The sequence below is a fragment of the Anastrepha ludens genome, chromosome 5 (genome assembly GCF_028408465.1).
Source record: "Anastrepha ludens isolate Willacy chromosome 5, idAnaLude1.1, whole genome shotgun sequence".
NCBI lineage: Eukaryota > Metazoa > Arthropoda > Insecta > Diptera > Tephritidae > Anastrepha > Anastrepha ludens.
Window position 1 is genome coordinate 81840694 of NC_071501.1, and position 21728 is coordinate 81862421.

General features: G+C 35.4%; 1 protein-coding gene across 1 annotated transcript in view; it reads right to left on the reverse strand.

The window, feature by feature from the left end:
* LOC128863944 (ATP-binding cassette sub-family G member 1) overlaps positions 1–21728 on the reverse strand; it is a 140884-nt gene that overhangs the window by 52321 nt on the left and 66835 nt on the right. Inside the window, exon 2 of the mRNA XM_054103373.1 lies at positions 5326–5531. Coding sequence (XP_053959348.1) covers positions 5326–5531 — 206 coding nt within the window. The remainder of the gene's footprint in view (positions 1–5325; positions 5532–21728) is intronic.

The window sequence follows — 21728 nt, forward strand, 5'->3', positions numbered from 1 at the left end:
ATTTATATCGCTTCGTAATTATTTCTGTAAAAAAAAAACTGAGTACAAAGTCGAAAGTGCAAGATTCTGCGTTCCAATAAAATTAAACAACAAAAACAGAAACTGATTTTAAGTGCAATGTGATTGGTGTAAGCACTTCGACAAAAGTACGTGTATAGGTTTAAATAGATATCATAAGGATTCATACTATATACACACATACATATATCAATCGAAAATCTTATCAGAGGTTCAATCAAGGTGGTTCTCCAAGATTGGCACAAGCAATCGTAAGCAATCGGTGCTTATTATATTTCTATAAACGTCCCAATAATGGCGCTTGCTACTCCTGTATCATACTCATCAGCATTTCCCCCGCTTTGGAGAACAAATTCATTCATGGAGTACATAGCATTCATTTGAAGCTTATTTTTAATTATAATTATAAAGAGTAGATAATAAAAATAATAAATCATTTTTGTGACTTATAAGTCACACAAAATAAGTCACTTTTGTCTACCCTTTTAGCTTTTCAATTAACACCTGAATTGGGAGCACTCAACTGCAACACTTGCAGCGGAGAAATGCTAGCCGCATTTCACAAGCTCAGGGGCATGAGTAAGTAGGTACATACATACATATGTGTGTGCGTGTACATATACAAATGAACAACAGCGTTCAATGGACTCTTGCTGCTGTGTGTTCGTTTAGTTAAAAAAAGGCAATTATGTTAAGGTGTGGCATTCGCACAAAGGAGGCTCCAATATGAATGTATTGGGTAAGGGGAGACGTAAATGAAGGAAATACGAGCTGGAACGTAACACAAGAATATTGGAACAAAGCTGCTTACAAAACTTAGCAATACTGAATATCTTTATATGCACATATCTACATATGTACATTTTTTCTTCGCATCCCCTAAAAAATGCGGTAACATTTTTTCTATAGCCTCAAAATTTCGATAATAAATTACCGATATATGCATACAATCAAGCCATATAAGTACCACAATTGGCCCGTACATTCTTCGTTAGCTTCTCCTCCAGTTCTCGGCATAATATTTTGAAGGCACGAAGCTCCACATAATAGCAAAAGCAATAATGATTTGTGCGAAACTTGCAGTGGTGTGCATAAAGCTGTTGTTAGCTAAGGTTAAAATCATAAAACGAAGTTCGAAAAAAAACAAGTCTGTTTTTCATTTGCTCACCCTCATTAATTAGGTTTCTAATGCGGAAATTTCAAATTATCAGCTCTTTGTTGACCCCATTGACATGTGCTTTATTATCAACTCTTTAGATTACTTGTAATATTTTGCATAAGGCACAATACAAATGTGTTAAATGTTTAATAATGACATAAAAGTAGTTATTTTACTATTTTTACAGACGTTATGCACAAACGTATTTGATTGCAAATCACAATTTACAGCGAGTAATGCGCATGCAATCTTGAGGTTAAATTGCAACAGTATATATTATAAATTGGAAAAAAAAGAAAAAAAATTGAACGGAATACACATTTTGCAAAAAGTATTAAATAAACCTCTAATTAGAAATAAAAAATAAAAAAATTATTCACGTCTGGCTTACATTTGCAGAGTTGTTGTATTTCAGGAAGGTTGTTTAGAGGTTGAGCTGGCTCATGAAACTTCTTGATGTACAAACAACTATACATACATACGTTAGTGCGCAAATGTTATCAATTTTTCACACCAAGCGCTTAAAAATAAGTTTTTATTAGTTTGCAATAGTTTCAGTTCCAGTTTTAATTAATTAGGCTGGCTAAGGGGAGGGAGGAACTCATACTTTATTTAATTGTGTTCAGTTAAAGGAGGTTAGGTATGCCATTGAGGAGAGGAATAGAAAGGGGGACGGACTTCGTATGTTGTGGAGTAGCTACTTTACTACCTAGAAGACTGATTGAATAGAGAGAGAGAGAGAGAGAGAGAGAGTAGTAATCAAATAAACACCTAGGCATAATTGTAATACATTGGAACTACCAGGCAGGGCTTAGGAGTATACATATCAATCCAACTATTAGTTTCATAAGTTTTGTGAGAGTGAGTAATTATGATATGAGTGAGTCATTATCATTTAACAATTTAAAAAAAAAGCTTGATCGCCTAGATGACCTAAGCTGCCACACCTAGGGAGCTTTTAGTTCCTACGAAGTTGGCTTAGCTGGGAATCTCAATTGCGTATTTGTTTTTCTCGAACTGAGTCGGAACTACACAAATTATTACCGCACTCTCTGCGATTCTTCACCCATTTGAGCATTGGAAATGCAAGAAAATTAGCTATTACAAATTGTTTTCCAAAATATTTTGAATATTTTAAAGGTTTTAGAAATATGACTAGAATTTATATCGGCCCCAAAACTCTGGGTCCAATTAAAGCAGTTTTTCACCATTAATTGGCATGAGTTTAGCGGTCCTCATATTCATTACAGTCGCCCTTCGGCAGGCAATAAACAATCCGCGAGTGTATTTCTGCCATGAATGAGTGTATTCCCTATTCGTGGAACAACATCAAGAAGCACACCACAAAAAGGGGGAGAGCACGGCTAAACACATAAAAAGAGGATGTATGTAGGTATTAAATTTATAGCGGTATTCAACATTTCTCCCTTCAGAAAATTATGCGGAAGAACTGTAACAACTATTAAGCGAAAGGTTGCGTTATTAGAAAAAATAAGCTTGCTTGCACCTGAAATCAGCTACAAAAGCTATAATATCAATGGATCAGAGCTTTGATAACTTTTCGAATCAACGACCTCCCCATACTTCGCCACTTTTTAACTGAGCGGAGCTTTACTATATAGTCTTTATAAAATCTGACGAACCACACCTAAACGTCAACGACACCGTTGGACTTCTATCTTTTGGGTTATTTGAAAGAAAATGTGTACGTCGATAAGCCAGCAACAATTCAATAGCTAAAGGATGAGATAATTCGGAACATTAACGTCATAGAACCTCAATTATGCCTCAGCGTCATCGAAAACTTGGACCATCGGATGGAGGTGTGCCGCCGAGGCCGCGGCAGCCATTTGGCCGATATTTTGTTCCATACGTAATTAAGCCATACCAATATTAGCATAAGAAAGAGAAATGACAATAACTTCCTATAAAAATGTATTTTATTCAAAATCAACACTGGCCCTTGAAACTTAACCACACTTTACAAAGCAAGGTTTAAAAGTTGGAATTAGTATTTCGGCTAACAGGGTTGGTGGTTGCCTTTGAAAGCTTAAACTATGCGAGCAGCGTCTGGTCGTATATTTGCATAAAGCCATCAATGAAAATAGATTTTGCTTTTCAACAAAAAAAAAAAAAAATTTAGAAAAATATAAAAAAAAAATAAAGTAATAAATAATAATAAAAAAAATAAAAATTCAGAAAAAAATTAAAAAAAGTACAAAAAAAAAAGAGAATATAAAGAAAAAGAAAAATAAAATAAAATAAATAATAAAAAAATTAAAAACAAATTTATTTAAAAATGAAAAAAAAAATTAAAATAAAAAAAGAAATAAAAAAGTAATATATATATTACAAACAACTAAAAAAGAAATATTAAAAAAATATCAGAAAAATATAAAAAAAATTAAAGCTTTAAAAAAGTATACAAACAATTAAAGAAAAATATTAAAAAAATATCAAAAAATATAAAAAAAATATCCAAAAATTTTAAGCTTTGTTCATATATTTTATTGCAGAAAAATATTTTAAGTATGCGTTTTCAGGCAAAGCAGGGGAAACCATCATACTCTTAATTTTTTTGGGAGACATTCGAGAAATCAAAAGAGCAATTCACAATTACATGCGAATGACCTGCCATCACGCCATTAGATAATTATGTTGGCACATATATGTATGTATATACACATGTATTGTTATTGTTTTACTATGATAATTTGCACATTCAAGACTGCCTAGTTGTGTCCACCTAATTTTGAACTGCCCTAATATTTTTTAGGAAAAACATTTATTTTGCTTTTTGGTTTCCACAAAATAATCCTTATTTTCTCTGCAAAAACGCACTTTTTATTCTGAAAATTTTCTCAATTATATTTTAATTGAATTCAGCAAGAAGCCAATAAGGCAGGCATAAGAGAAACTGTGCGATCAGTAAACGCAGCGGACTGCTAAAAAGTAATAATTTGCGCGTACCCTTCTGTTAGCTGTTTAGCCAAGCTCCCCTCCTGTTGGCGGAGTGCATCTCGAAGTTGTTCGACAAATGGTTTTTATCTATCGTTTCTTTGAAACTTCGCTGTGAAAGTTACTTATGACGCAGAAAGAGTATTTTATTTTAGGTTAATTTAAATCAAATCAATTTTTATTATGAAATCACATATCTCCGAATTTGATGAAACTATACCAAACCTACTAAAATTAAATGTATTTTTGTTGTACTAAAATCATAAACTTTCCATTGAAGAAAAAGTGGATTTACATACATTAAACCTCTATCAAAATAAGCGTATCAAATATTGGCGCGATATTTATGGCAAACAAACTAATGTGAATGAATAATTCGTCGTAACGAAGTATAATACAAAAAAAAGAATAAAAATAAATAAACAAAGGAAAAAACCAAACACACGTGGGGATGTTGACAGATAACAACAACAGCAGCAGCAGAGCATACGCCAATTAGAATATAAATTTATAAGCAAGAATAACCAGTACAAATGAATTATAATTATTGCACTGGGGAAATATCACTGCTAAAATACTGGGTGCCCCTTTAGGCAAGTTGGATTTGTTGCTTTGGATTTGTTTGAAAGTAAAAAGCTGTTTGCTAATTTCTCCAAAATTGCTCTTCTCATTTAACCCAAAATCGTGCAAATGTGCGCACTTTTAATTGTATTTAATGAATTATCAAAGTTGTGCTCTAAATCGAATAAAATAATTTTGCAACTGTCAAAAATTTGAAAATATTCTCCTACTTTCCCAAGCGGCTTCAAAATGTGTAACTCATGTAAATGTAGCTTTAAGTTTAAATAAGTAAATATTTCTGAATTGGAAGGAGAACACAAGGGGTCCTAAAGTGCGACTAAGCAGTTACTATGTGCCAAAATCTTCTTTTCCCCTTCGCCAAAGTGAGCACCTTAAAGGGTCCCTATGTAACAGGTTTTTGTCTTATGTAGAAATTCTCACATAAATTTTGGATTTTTTCCTCTAAGTATCAAAATATATGAGCTTATTTCGCTTCATTTGCACTGGCATGCAGAGCATTCTTCATGAAAAAAGCATTTCTAATACTCATCTAGCTGCTCGAAGGTGTGTAGTAGTGTGCAATATTTATTTCTTTGTTCAATCTCTGTGTCAAGTGGTTTAGTACTTACTGCTACGATTGCCTTCCTTTACGCGATATGTAAGATCGTGGAATGCCAAGTCCACCGCAGGTCGTTTGGGCAAATGTTGCAGGGTTTTCGGTTGGGCCGGCACGATTTGTGTCTTCAGAATACCGACTGGAGCAACAGCGCCAGCTACATTGCTGCTGCTTTGTGGACCGCTACCGCCAGCTGGCACAATGACCACTCCGCCATGCCTATTGTCGTGGAGTAGATTTTTAGTGACACTGTCTTGTTCAACCATTTTTGTTTTTGATTTATTTAGCCTCGTTCAATGCAAAAATATTATAAAACGATCTGCGAAGGCATTAAAATGCGCAAGAAAAATGTACACATTCAGGTTCTAAGTTTCTAGCACTTGAGGTTTATGTACTTATACACATACAACACACACACGCGCATGCATTTAAGTCGCTTTACTAGTTTTTAATCTTCATACAAGGCGCCTGCTCGTTTGGAGTGATTATTTTCATTTACGTATTACTTTTTGATCAATCACTATAGGGTTTCGCTTTTGCAAACAAACAAAAAAAGCATAATTTCCAATTGAGATTTTTACTTATTTAACAAATTTCACTACTCTGCCATTTTTCTACACTCTATGCGTTGCACTTCAATTCCCCTACTACGCGACTCTCCTTTAATAAATAACATCAAATATTGTACCGGCGGCAGTTTTACACCGCTACGCTTTTGTTTGCGCTCTCAATCTGGCAGTCGCAGCAGCAACAACTTTTTAGATTTTCTCCTCTTAAGTAAATTAAAAACAAAATGTTCTTTCCACCTTTGCGGTGCGATCGCGACTAATTCGAAAACCAAATTGGACCCAGTACAAAAGGCAACATACAAAGGCAGTCAGTTAGCACGATACGAAAGCAAATGCAACAAATAAAGCAATGACTTGACTTTAATAAAACCACAATACCAAACGAAAAAGCAGAAAAACATAAATGATGAATAAATGAACACAGCTACAAATGCGTCTACACTCGGCTTGCGATGACAGCATGTCGTCTCACAAAAATACCAACAACGTCGTAAATGCCAATAAAATAATAAAAGGAAAATAAAAACGAAAAAAAAAACATAAACAGTATTATATTTTTTATGTATTTCTTGCTTTACTTTGCTACGCTCACGAAATTGCAAGTTTTGTACTCTCTCGAAATATATTACACTCGCGCAAACTTTGCTGCTCGCCTTTTCACCGATAGAGTAGTTGAAGGGGTGTTTGCTCAGCACTAAATTTCCGCATGAGTTCCAATGCTGTGCTGTATGTCTTCGTCGATATGTTTTTAAGTGTATTCGTGAGCGTGGCCGTTACTGTCTCTCGCAAGAAATTATATGCACAATTAAAATTGTTTTTATTTGCAAACAAATTTAATTGAAAAGAGACGTTTGCTTCATCATTTGAATTATAAGCGTTTTTTAATTAAAGGAGAGGAGAAAATCTGTAATGCATCAATAAATCTACCACGTTTTTCGCAAACCCAGCATTTCTCGATTTCGCTACACAAACAATTAAATGAACCTTTACACTGCCTGGAATAATTACGAATCAGATTGGAAGAAATATTTAAAAAACTTAACAAAAAATATTAAAATACATAAGTTTCTTATTTCTTTGCTTAATAGAAGCGTACCATCTCGTTACAAATAGATTTTCCTGCTGGGACGCTCAGAAAATAGGAGTATAACCAACCCATACTCACAAAGCCAAAAATGTAGCTATAACAAAGAGAACACCTTCGGCGTCTAGTATACATTTCCAGCTGTGTATTCTAATTTCTTATTCTTCTATTGCGTTGGCAACTCTAACTTGTGTATGCTTTTATGTGTACGAGTGCTGTCTGCATTTCGCCTGTTTTTTACACTGTTGCATTTGCTTTTGTTTCCTATTTTCATTTTCATTTTTGTTTTTGCTATTATTTACAGGCATTCAGTTTATTGCTCTCTGCTTGATTGGGAACCTCAAACGCACCCATTTGCTGCGTTTTCTGTTTACGATCTCAATTCTAAAACACTACAGGGGGTGCTTCTACATATTCTGTGTGGATGAGTTAATTTTTCTGCTTAAGTAAGTTGCGTTTTAGTAAGTAGGTAGTTTGAGATAATAGAGACCAGTTTATCAGTGCACGTCTGTTTTCCCATTAAGCTAATAATGTTTTCTTTTCTTAAAAAAATAGTCCACTAATTAAAAAACCTTCATTAGGAAAATATGGTCTTATGCCTGTGACGATGTTGCGTATGTCTTATGAGAATAGAACAAGAAAAATTTAACACCTTCACAAATTAACTATTATATAGATATTTTTTAATATTTTTAATAATATATGCAAAGTGGCGCAAAATTGATTTTGAGCGATGAAAATATCTTTATTTCGATCTTTACACACTCCACTGCTTGTCTGCTTGTATACTGTAATTGTCTAGTTCACAAGTGTCATATATATTTGACGTACGGCGCTGTTTGAAAAAATTATAAATCTTTCGACACAGTAATTAATTTTGCGCCACCTTGTATATACTGCGACCTGACGGTATTTGAGGGCATGCATATATGTATGTGGCTATAACTTCCCAAAACTGTTGTTTTTCTTTTTGCTCTTCTTCAGATAAGACAGAGAGGACTACAACTTAACTCAAGAAATCAAGAGACATGCAGCTATCGTTCATATTTGTGCAAATCACACCGATTTGGAAATCTCTAATTTTCTTAATTGCGCCCACTCATTCGTTCATAAGGTTCGGCGTGATTTGGAAGCATCAGGCGGCGATGCAGAATCTGTTACAAAACCCAAAAAAAAAAGAAATGAGAAATATACTGACACTGTCCAATCTACAGAATTTATTCAACAAATGCAAGAGTTCTATGACGAGGACTCTTCAAAATAAATGAGATCCCTTGCGAGGGAGCTTAGTGTTTCTGAGGGTCTTGTCCGTCGAGTTGTGCAAGAATACCTCACGTATAAACCTTATCTTACGCGTCGCAGGCAGTTAATGGGGGAGCAAACTCGAGAACAGCGAGTTATCCCATCAAAACGCGTTCTAAAGAAGATTAAACAACATGAAGTGCCTAAGATGTTATGTTTTTTTTTTCTGATGGAAGACATTTTGACCAAGACCAAACGACCAACCGCAGAAATGATCATAATGACTGATGGCAATTTTGGGTCATGTTGCAACTGCACCACTAAAGGAACTTAAAACAGTCAAGTGATACACAACATTTTTTCCTGCTACAAACTTTCGTTGAATTATGGAAAACCAGGGCAAGCGATTCATCCTTCACCAAGACAACGCGAGCTCTCACGTCTCGGCTCACATAAGACAGTATTTGAGCACTCAAAGGATCGAAATAAAGGATCTTTAGTCTTACAGCCCTGATATGACACCTAATGGTTTCTTTTTGCTCCCGAGCTTGAAAAATAAAATGCGAATTCAACGTTTGTGAAAGCTTGAAGAAGCTGTTGAAATCTTTAAACTGCTCATTTTGGAGGTGCCTGCTTCTGAGTGGCAGAAGTACTTTGAACATTGGTTCAAGCGAAGGCAGCAGTTTGTTCGTTTCCGAGCAGAATAATTCGAAAAACAATAAAGCCACTTTCATTATTATTTTACTGTATTTTCATTATTGAATGTAACACATGGGCTGACAAGTCGCGTCCTAATACATAGATGACACTGGTTTTATTACTTTCACCTCTTTTACTAGTACTAACCTTAAAAAGAAAGCTGTTCTCATGATATTCTATTAATTAGTTCGTGAGTTATTGTGCTAAGAGTGACGCCACTTTTGCTATTTTCAAAATAATGGAAAAAAAGAATTTCGTGTTTTAATGTTAGACTGCATTTTGATGGGGCAAAATGCCGCTAAAACGAAGCAATGGCTTGAAATATTGTAAAACGATCGTCTGCTGACGGATGCTCAACGCAGTGGAGGCGCTAAAAACACATCAGACCAGAAAACATCAAGCAAATCCACAAAAACGTTTTGAATGATCGAAAGGTGAAGTTGCGTGAGTTAGCTGACATCGTAAATATATCAAAAGAACGAATTATATTGCATGGATATTTAAGTATGAGAAAACTCTGTTCAAAATGGGTGCCGCGTTTGCTCACTGTTGACCAAAAACAGGACAACGCACCGTGTCAGAAGTCAATCAAAAAAAAAAAACTACATGAATTGAACTTCGAATTCCTCTCAGCGTATTTGCCAGCTTTGGCTCTCAGCAACTACTGGCTGTTCGTAGACCTAGAAAAAATGCTCGCCGATAAATTCGCTAGAATGAAGAGGTTATCGCTCAAACTGAGGCTTAGTCACGGTAGGTTTGGTTATGCAAATGTTATAAGTACATAATAAATAAATAAGAGCATTTAAGTTGAGGAAGATTGTGTTAAAAAAAATGTTTAATTTAAAAATTCACATTTTTTATTTAAGCTTTCTTACTTTTAAAGTAACCTGTAGTACTATGGGTGTACATTAAGGTGGGTCATCAAAAAATAAAAAATACGCGAAATCAAAATCATCTCCGTATATCTTTGCAAGAAATTATTTTTCATTTTTCCCCAACTTAATTATTTAGTTGCAGCTAAATTTGCAGAGAGAGATACTGACAGCGAACAAATTCTTAATAAAAAATGTTAACCAAACTAAATTCAAATAATGCGTACCAGGTAAATTTAACTCTTAACGATGCTTGCAGGAAATGTAAAGAGCCGGGTACAAAATAAACCCTGGATCATGTTGTTGTTGTATCAGCATAAACAATCCCCATACATACATGGGAAATGTTGCTGAAGTGACAGTCCTTGGCCCGATATAAATCCGGGTCGATGCGGTTACGTATAACCGACTGTCGTGGAAACGAAAGCATCTCCTATGCTGCTGGCCGGCTCTCTCAAAATCTAACCTGGGTGCTCTTAGTTTTGCGTCACTGAGCTGGAGCTTGGCCGGCACCTAGAATTCGCGAACAGTACGCGCATCTTGAGCGGGGCTATGAAAACATGTCCTACTGATGCATTGGGTGCGCTCCTGAACATACCACCGCTTCCAATCTTGATTTGGGGGATACGAAAGGACATTTAAAGATCTTAGAAGACTTCCTACATAGCCCCATTCTTCATAGGGATGATATACTATCATCCAAACCAATACTCTTCAGGAACTTCCAAGTTATAATTAATGAACGCACAGACTGGAGACCTAATTCTATCACTTTTAAACCTGGCTCCCAGCTATGGTTTACTGATGGGTCCAAATTGGAAAATGGTAGAACAGGGGCAGGAATCAGTGGGCCTAAATTCAAAAAATCGATTCCGATGGGACTCTGCCCAACAATATTCCAAGCAGAAATACATATGTGTGCGAGAATGGCTTAGCAGGAAAATGAGAGGTACTCACATCTACATACTTTCAGATAGCCAAGCGGCTCTAAAAGCCCTTCTATCAACAACTATCACCTCTAAATTGGTAAATGATTGCCTAAACCTTCTCAACACGTTAGGAAACCTCAACATAGTAACACTAGGCTGGATTCCGGGACATGAAGGACATTAGGGAAATGAAATGGCTGATGACCTTGCAAAACAAGGAGCAAATATGCAACTTACTGATCCTGAGCCTTTCTGTGGACTCACAAAAAGCCACATTAACGAATTCCTTAGGAAATGGGGAGAAAGAAAATTTGCTTCACACTGGCTAAACTGTGCCGGTCAGCGTCAAGCCAAACTATTCCCAAGTCCCAACAAAGGAATATCTGACAAACTTCTCTCACTAAACAGAGTAGATCTGCGTCTTTTAACAGGATATCTTACAGGTCACTGTAGCCTGAGGTATCATCTAAATAATATTGGTCTATCTGAGACCAATGTCTGCCGCTTTTGCGAAATGAACATAGAAAGCTCAGAACATGTGCTTTGTGAATGTCCTGCGTTGGGCAGACAAAGACTTCATCACCTTGGTGGTATCGTAGTATCTCCATGCAATCTTTGGAACAACAAACCTAAAATTGTGCTAAAATTTTTAAAAAGCCTAAAACTCTAGGGTTACAAAAATAGGCCTTTCACATTAGATCAGCTCTGGTCGCAGTGCGTAATGGCCTTCTAATAATAATAATAATCTTGAGCGATTCATATTTTCGCTAAAAATATGACTCTAATCTGGTATAGCTTTGGAGCAAAATGGTCGCTGCGTGGCTTTGGCCAGCCAATAAAACATAACCTAACTTGAATAAAAATAAAATTAAAAAAAAAAAACTACAACAACTCATAGCATATTTTAATGTAAATAATTAAAGCAAGATATAGCAAGATATAGTAGTTTATTGATATCTTGTGACTTTTTTTATATTTTTTATAATTTACGATTTTTTGTCCAACCCAGTTCTCGTGATTCCTGCATTAACAATTTATTGCTCTCAATATTTCGTTAGATTATTTTTAAAGAGTTTTGTTGCAAATCTCCTAACCTCAAATTTCTCTAAAGTTGACGCCATTTACAGGAAATCAATTTTGCAATAAATGTTTTTTCCATAAAAAAGTTCATCTTTATAGGTGCTTACAAATATTGAATATTCATTACTCTGTTCGAAGCCAAAATCACTTGATGGGAGTCATAAAATATACCCAGTTTTATGATTTGTGTGCATAAATATGAATATTTTTTCTTTGTATGCAGGATGGGGCATCTTAATGTAAATATGTATGTTTGTTTGTACATTAAAGTGAATCGTAATGCCAGTGGATGCTGAACCTGACCTACAGATGCAAATGCAGTGGGTGAAAATTATGAAATATTATAATAAAGCAACTACGTAAACACAAACGGTAGAGTACATCTAAATGCATACACCCACATACATATGTACATAGATACCCATGCATATATACATAGATACCCATACATATATGCATAGACACCCATACATATATGCATAGATACCCTTACATATATACATAGATACCCATACATATATGCATAGATACCCTTGCATATATACATAGATACCCATACATATATGCATAGATACCCATGCATATATACATAAATACCCATACATATATACATACATATCCATACATATATGCATAGATACCCATGCATATATACATGCCATATATCATGTGTATGTTATCAGCTCAAGTTTTACTACCGTAAGTATTATTTTATTGTTCGCTTAACCCCAACGTCGGCTATACTCATGCCCAGTTTGTGTATGTGTGTGCATATAAACGTATATAAAGGGTCATTATTTTGAGCGAATATCTATGAGAAAACAAACTAACTCTAACTGTTTGCTGAATTTTGTCAACTTTTCAGATTTTTCTTTGTCGGTTACTACATTTATTACTTTTTAATTGTGTCTGTGTGTGAGTGTAAGTTATTATAAATTTCACGAAATCGCAATCCGTTTTAATCCAATAATTATGTAAGTCTTCTTAAAAGCACCCTTTATTTATGGTTCAACACAATTACCGCGTAATCGCTTTTTATTGTGTCAGCTGCTAGACATTTCCGGCTTGCACAAAGTTCACGCAATCAAAAACATGCAAGGCAATGCAAATGCATAATTACTAAAAAGCGCTTATGCAACACGGCAAAGCGCAAATGTGTTGGTATAGTTGCTAATCGGCGCACTCTTGCAGTCTCGAATGCATGCTTAGAACTTAATAACATTTTTAACACACTTTTATTAGGTAGGGTTGTATGTATGTATGTATGTATGTATGTATGTATGTATGTATGTATGTAACGGAATCTTTGAGCTTAATTTTCACTGGCTTCTAAAAATCTGATCGACTTGGAATTTTGCACACCTATCAAGGACCGATGACAATGTAATAATTTGATAAAAGTTTTCCATTATCCTTATTAGGATTGCCAGGATTCATATTTTCCCTTTTTACCTGTGGACAAAAAGTAAGGTGAATTTGGTTGTAAAATGAATAATCTTTATTTATTCTTGTAAATCAATTTCATCCCCTTCAAAATAATCCCCTCTCGATGAAATACACTTATGACAACAATTTTTCCAATCCGTGAAACATGCCAAATAGTCCATTTCCGGTATAGCCATCAGCACCTTCTTCGATTCAGCTTTTATCTCCTCAATCGACTCGAAATGCGTTCCCCGGAGTGGTCTCTTGATTTAACTCTAATTTCAATTATTCTATTTGTATCTTAATTTTTGTTATAATTCTGTTCTGAGGTAGTTGACTATGACTGATCGTTTGATTTGCTATTACTTTATTATAGGTCTCTTTGTCATTATTTATTACTTTTTATACTTTTTAGTTCGATTGGCAATAAAAGCGTGTTTTTTAGTTTTTTTTAAACTATTTTTTTATTTATAATAATTTTTTTGCTTTGATCTTTTAAGTAGAGTTTTAAGAATTTTTTTCATGCTTTAAGGGGACTTTTAAGAATCGCGAATTTGAATTTTGAATTTTTAACTGCGTTAAATAACTGTTACACTATGACTTATTGACAAGTTTTGCGTATTTTTGTTTTTTTTTGTAATTTAATTTTAATAAATTTTTTATGAAATTACAGTTCATTCTCCGTCAAAAACAATATAAATTATGTTGTAGTTACAAGCTTTCGGCGGATCTAAACAAAAAATTCAGAAAAATTTCATCACAATTTCCGACTTTTTGAGAAAAATTAATTAATTTTTTGAGACAAATTTCATAGTCCATTGAATTTTGTATAAGAAGGAAAACTAAAAGCAAAAAAATGTTCAAGAATGAATGCGATTTTTGAGCTACTTTAACTTTGCACTTAGGTGGGCTACACCCCTGCATACTCAACTGTTTTTATTTTTCAATCCTGAAATTTTTTGAATTTTGTTTGTTTTTAATTTTCACAAAGACAGAAACTTGGATTTATGTATGTATATGTGTTTTTTGTAGTAGAATTATCTTGAATGCATGAATGAAGTTGAGGTCTAACGCTCGACTTCATGGTATTTTGTGCCTCTCTACTTATGAGAGCACCTCATCCAAACCCCTTATTAATCTTAAGATCTTATTAAACTTAAGACAGAGCTGGTTTGGTTTGGGCATACATGCCTTTCATCTGGCTACATGCGGGCGAGATGTCTTAACCTTCTCACACTATGGCGCTGCCTTCAAAGAGAAAGTGTATTGGAGTTTCCGGGGACTAGTCGCAGAAACGACAGGAGTCAGTGGACCATATCACAAGCCTATGCAGATGACTGTCCAGCCCGCAAAGTCTTCTGAAAATGCCCATGATCATTCTGAATTTATTTTACGGAGGGTTATGAGTTGCTCAAACCTATTTTTTATTATACTCCCCGAGTAAGGACTTCGTCTGGTGTAGACCAATAGTTCGGTGGCATCTCTTAGCCAGCTCTTAATAGCAAGCATTGGGCTCTATGTTGCCTCATAGCAAGAAAGGGCTCGAGTCCTATTAGTAACGAGGTCGCAGGCTCTTTAGCTTTAACACATCCACTACTTCGTTCCCAGTTATACCCCGTGTGTCCTGGGATCCATATGATGTGGATGCGATGGTGCGTTGCTAACTATTCAATTTCTCGATGCATTCAAGAACCAGTGGGGGCTTAATCTCACAGGATGACAGTGTCTTAAGTGCCGCCTGAACAACGCTCATAACGGCAGTTCGTACATTCCGGAGGTTTCTATCTAAGTTGATCTCTGCACATAGACCGATTACATATACTTCCGCTTGGAAGATGCTCCAAAAACTATCCATCGGCACATATATTCCAACGCCTATGCCTTCTGGTACCTTCGAGCTGTCTGTATACCTCTGCAGGGTACACACTTGGAGTTTCTTTTCAAGTGCAGGTTGTACTGGAGTTTACTTTATCATCCAGTTCAATGCTGAACTTCTTCTCAAATTTAATAATTTTACTGATATCATCCATGGATAGCTGGGCAAGTGGGAGCTGCAGGCTCAGCGAATCTACGCTCTTAAATGACATTACTTTTCCTTTACCCAAATTTGCCTCACGGTACGCTTGGTTGTTCGAGATGTCAGCTCGAGCATCACCTCCATCGCAGTTATAGGACAGGTTCGCATCGCCCCCGTGATGCACACGCATGTTAAGCGATGAAGCTTAGTACTGACTGCTGCTCACACTGTCGGAAGAGCGGTCCTCGATACCCACGCTACCGCTCCATATGTTATCAGCGGCCTAATTATCTTGATGCACATCCATCTAGGGATTCTTGGGCTACAGCCACAGAATTTTCCTGCTGACCGTTTGCAGATCATGAGAGTCTTCTTTGGCATGGAAAAGGTTGCGTCAGCATGCTTTTTCCAGTTAAGTTTGGCGCCCGGGACAAGGCCAAGATACTTTACTTCGTCGAGCAATCCTATAACAACCCGTCCATGTTGATTTCCCTCGTTTCTGGTTTAATGAATTTAATATATCTTAAAAAATTTGTAAAAATATTTGAGAATGAAAAATAAGTTGTCAAAACACGTCAATTAGTTTCGGTGCTATAGTTTTTTCACTTAGTTTATATGAATATGAGTTTTAATATTATTTCGAAGTATTTTGTTTTAAAATAATGGTTTTGGAAGTCTCTTAACTCCAATCAGACAGGTTCAAAGAAGTCTATTAAAGTGAGCGTGATATCTGTGGATTGTAACCCCAACTTTATTTTTAAATTTCGTCGTTTACGAAATTTTAGTTATTTGCACGTGCAATCAATGGGAACCTAAGAAACTTCTCTCAATTTGGCGACATAAAAAGACCAGTGAATAGATGGAGAAGAATAGTTGCATAGTTAAAAATCTTAACTTTCAAAATTTTTTGCATTCATATCGATAAAAGTTTCCATTTCTGATGCAGAGAACGAAAGCGTATTTGGTAACAAATATATGTAAATTTAAAGATAATTGTGATTAAATAAATATTTATTTAAATATACATGGTGGCGCAAATTTAAACATTCAATTTGGGTTTTAAATAACTTTTTTACCAAATATAAAAGAAAACCGATTTTGAGTGATGGTCAACTCGCTCCTGTTTGTTGTTGTCGTCGTTGTTGCTATTGTTGTTTTTGCAGTTGTTGTTACTACTATATACTACTACTACTACAGTTGTTGTTGTTGTTGTTGTCCTTGTTGTTGTTTTTGTCACTACTGCTGTTGTTACTACTACTACTACAGTTGTTGTTGTTGTTGCCGTTGTTGTTGTTTTTATCACTACTGCTGTTGTTACTACTACTGTTTGTGTTGTTGTTGCTGCTGCTGCAACTATGGTTTTTATTGTTGTTGTTACTACTACAACTACTACTATTGTTGTTGTTGTTGTTGTTGTTGTTGTTGCTACTGTTTCTATAGTTTTTACTAGTACTACTACTACGGTTATTGTTTTTGTTGTTGTTGTTATTTTTATTATTATTGTTTTTGTAATTGTTGTTGTTGTAGTTGTCTATTTGTCTCCTGCAGCTGCTTAGTTCAGAAGTGTAATATGATTGATGTACGACACCATTTGCAAAAATTATAACTCTTCCAATAGGGTGATTAATTTTGCGCCACCTTGTATATGCTAGGGACACATTAACACTTAATTCCACTTCAAATTGGCAAAAGATCTGCTACACCTGCGCATCAACATAACAGTAAGATCGATTACATTAATTTTTCCCCCCTTTTTATGACACAAAAACTTGTTTTTAGTTTAAATTTTGCAATTCAAAAATAATGCAGAAGAGCATGCACGTGCATACATACATACATTCATACTACTATAAATACGTGTGTTTTTGAGAAAATCGTGGCAACGATTAACCTTGGCAGTGAACCCGATCAAAAATAGCGGGTTTTGTCTGTTGCATCAAAATAACTTAAAATCACAACAATAAAAGACAACCAAAAATAAAATGGGCAAAGCGTTGTTGTTGAGTAAGGGGCAAAATTCGACGAAGTCGAGTAAATAAAATATGAAAAAAAATGCACAAAGATTCAATAAATATTTCGCCGGTAAATGGCAGCAGCTGAAATACATACAGGAATTACATACATATTTGTGTTTGTATTTGTATTTGTGTTGCAGGTAAACAATACTTAGCATACTCGTTTGTAGGTATGAAGAATTGTTGTAAAATAAAGAGTATTGCTAAGTTATGCAAGAAATTGAATATCTCAATCGGCTAGGCTTTCAAAATTTTCAACAAATTTATTCTTTTTCTATTTCTATTTCTATTATCTTCTATTTTCTCGCTAAACTATTGATTTGGCAGTACTCGTAATTTCGATTTTTAAAAATATTAATTGATTTATATGTTTATGTTTCTGCCAACATTTCCTTGACCTTTATACATAATACATACATACATACATATGTACATACATGACAATAATACTATAATTTGTTCTACATTGAACCTATCTATCTGCGTCTACAAGTGGCTATAGCTTCTTAAGCTTTTTTCTATAGGAGCGTTGATAACTCGAGAGTATTATCAATTTCTTTTGTCAATGTGAATGTACTTTTCTGCTGATAAGCAGCTCAATGATAATGTGAAAGAATATTACATTTACGTTCGATTTTCGATTTTTGAATTTTGTGTATGTATCTGTTTCACGCCGTTTTTGATTGACGAAAACCAACAACGAACCACTTATTGCTAATTAACTTTATATTCATAGTATGTAGTAAGTTTTAGTAGCTTCAAACTAGTGAAAAGCTGATAGCCGATTAGGTGACAGTACTTGTTCCCACAATATTCGTTGCTACGTTGCCGGAAATACTTCGATTTATTTCTGGCTTAACTATTATAAGGGGATTTAGCACTAAAACCTGAATGATCTATTCTGCACCTTTAAGGGGACAGATACCTGTAAAATTAAAAAAAAAAAATTTTTTTTCATAAAATGTTAATATAATCCTTTAAGAATATGTCTTAAAATTTTTAGCACGTAAATTTAAGTATTTGTTATGAAGGGTGGTTAAATTTCAAGAGCCGATGTTGAATGTGAACCACAACTAAACGTCAAGCTTTTTCCTACATTTAATTCGACATTTTTTAATTTCAGACCAACTAAATTTGAACCATGTTAAGATACACAATCGAGCAACGCGTTAAAGTTATTCAGGCTTATTATGAAAACGGGCGTTCAAATCAAAATACATATCGCACACTTCGTGATTTTTTCGGTCAATTTAATCGTCCAAATGTGCGTACAATCGGAAAAATTGTGCAAAAGTTTGAGCAAATCGGGTCTGTAGGAGATGGGAAAACATCAGTGCATGCTCGCTGCTGTTCGCGATAGTGTAGTTGAAGAGCCGTCCACCTCAACTCGTCGTCGTGCCCAACAATTGCACCTCTCACGCTCGTTCTTGATAAACATTATGCATAAAGACTTGCATTTACACGCTTACAAGGTGCAATTGACTCAAGAACTAAAACCTCTTGACCCTTTGAAGCGTCGTCAATGGTCAGAATGATGACAGGAAATGGCAACAGCGAATGACCAATTTTCAAAGAAAATCTTCTTCAGTGATTAGGTACATTTTCACCTCAGTGGATTCGTCAATAAGCAGAATTTCCGCATTTGGGCGAATGATAATCCAAGAATGATTGCCGAAAAACCAATGCACCCACAAAGAGTGACTGTTTGGTGAGGTTTATGGGCCGTATTTTTTCCTAATAAGGTCGGTCAGGCAGTTACTGTGAATAGTGTTCGCTATCGTGAGGTGATAACGAACTTTTTTTTCCAGATTTGTTGGAAAAAGCAGTCACAAATTGGAGTGGTCGAATGGACCATGTAACTCGTATCCGCCGTGCACATATACCGGATTTCATATTCAGAAAAGAAATGTCATGAAATTATCTACGATTATTATCTAATAAAAAAAAAGTATTTGAAAAATATTTCTATTTTGTATTCATTTTAGGTATTCAAGCTGTTATTAAACTGATTACTGTTATGATTCAAAGTTCGTTGAAAGAGAGAAATTGTGAAATTTTTATTCACAACTTTTATTTTGCTCCTTCAAAACTGAGCAGATTTTTTTGTTTCACCTTCTTTTAGTCGAAACGCGGTGCGGCGTGCATAGCATTGAACTCCCAGCACCATAATTCTTCTGTTTTACACAAAGTGTTCGGAGAAAGCAACAAAGTGTATAGTTTGAAACTAGTTGCCTAAGTCTAGTCTTGACTAGTCTCCACTTCTTACTACCGGGTTGACTTTACTTACATATAATGTATGCATATTGAGTTGTCATTAACTGCTATTCACTAAAATTTTATACATTTATGGTGCTAAATTTGATAAGTTTCGTACCTTTCACACAGCTCATATTCACGCTAGGTTGGACTTTGAACAACAAAATTCTATCGGTAATGTTTGCTGGTTGATAAAAATCATTAGAGAACTCATTTAATAATGTACATATGTATGTACTTATATGTATGAATGCATGTACATATACAAACACATACGTACATCAACATTTTATTGTATGACGGTCTTTTTTTCGAGCATTTGCCTAATGTTTTACGACTAAGTGGATAATTATCGACAATCCTTATTATAGTAATTAGCGATGTATGAAAGGTGTTCGCGAAATTTGGTTGGCGTCGAGTCGAAAGTTCATATTTTTATATTGATAACTATTGACTATTATTTATTGATTGGCAAAGGCGGGAACTTCAGTGGTTTTATGAACAGAAACATTCGTTAGTGCTTTCTCAGTTGTTTCTTGTCAAAGAGGTTAGTGACAAATTGACGTTCATGACAAATTTACAATCCAGTTGGATAATAATGAATTAACTTAAAATAAGCCCAGTATTTGCTCGCCTCCTGCCTAATCTACACGGCACTGATTTGGGGTAGTTCAATAAATAGAAGAGTTAAATGTGGAAAGAAATAATGAGACATCAATTTTTCAGAAGCCTTTCAATCAATATTTTCTTAGCAGCAGAGGGGATAGTAGTTTATTTTTGTGGTTCTGGATAAATCAAATCATATTTTCAATTCATACTTAAGGTGGCCTGAAAAATTATATTTGTGGTCCGATTGGATTAATGCTTTGGATATATTTTAACTATCATCTTCATCATCGGTTCCTGTTTCTCCCACTGGAGAATAGGGTCTTTAGTAAAACACTTCCAGCTGGATCTAATTTCTTCAAGAAACTTGATTTCGTTCCAAGTTTTTCTTGAACTTTCCACTTTCTTCTGATCCGATTTCCTCCAAAACATTTTTGGACGGCTAACCTTGAGAACAACTTGTGGATTTCAAACCAGCACTTCATGACAGATTTCATTTGCGTACTTGCATATTTTAACTATAATTGAAAATCAGATTTGTACTTCTACCTCGTCTTATTTTATACCCTCTACTCAGCACAGTAACTCATCCAAACACAATTCCCTTAATAAACCTAAGATATAGTTGGGTTGGGCTAAGCGTGCGTGACTTTCTATCGGTCGCATGCCTTAACCTTCCTCGCGCTATAGCGTCGCATTCGAGAAGCAGGTGTGTTAGAATTTCCTGCGACTGGTCGCAGAAAAAACTGGAGCCAGCTTACCATATTCCAAAATCTCTCACAAAACAGTCGACAACCTCCAAGGTAGCCGCACATTTTTTAACGATATGGCTGAGAGATTTCTCCTAAAGGTAACATGGGTTCCTTGCCATCGCAACATTGAGGGTAACTGTAGAGCCGATGAGCCGCCGAGACTCGGCACCAAATTGAGCGCTGAGTATATAGACAATGACATAGAGATACCCTTACAAACATGTAAGCTACTCATCCTTGAAGAAATCGTAAGGAAAGCAAACGAAAGATGGCGTAATGAAGCCACCTGCAAAATCGCCCGTCAACTATAGCCGATTCTCAATGTTAAACGCACAGAATCTCTGCTAAGCAAAATAAGCACAGTCTTAGTACACTGATCTCAGTCATAACGGGCCATGACTAATAGGTAGACATGCCCAATGAATGGGTGTGCAAACACATGACTTCTGTAGAAGTTGTCTAGATGAGGAAGAGGAGGAGACGGTGTCAGTTTGTGCCATTGTACCCTCTATCCAGACGTAGAGTTCTGATCTAGAGTTCAGTTCTGCAGAAATCAGAGATATTCTAAATTTTTTTACAAAGTAAACCCTGGTTTTAGCAGAGAGAGATGCCAAGCGGCATCACAATGGGCTATGAGTCTGAGTGTGTGCCACAGGACAACTGCTTCAACCTAACCTAACCTTACCATAACCCAAGACTGTGCAGATGAGCACGCAATATGCTGCGATCTGTGAGAATGTCCGTGAGTATTCTCAGTTGATCCTTCCGGAGGGTTATGAGTTGTCTGAACCTCTTTTGATTATACCCTTCTAGTAAGGACTTCGCCTGGCATAGCTCCATAATTTGGTACCAGCTCAGGTCTTTTAGCCT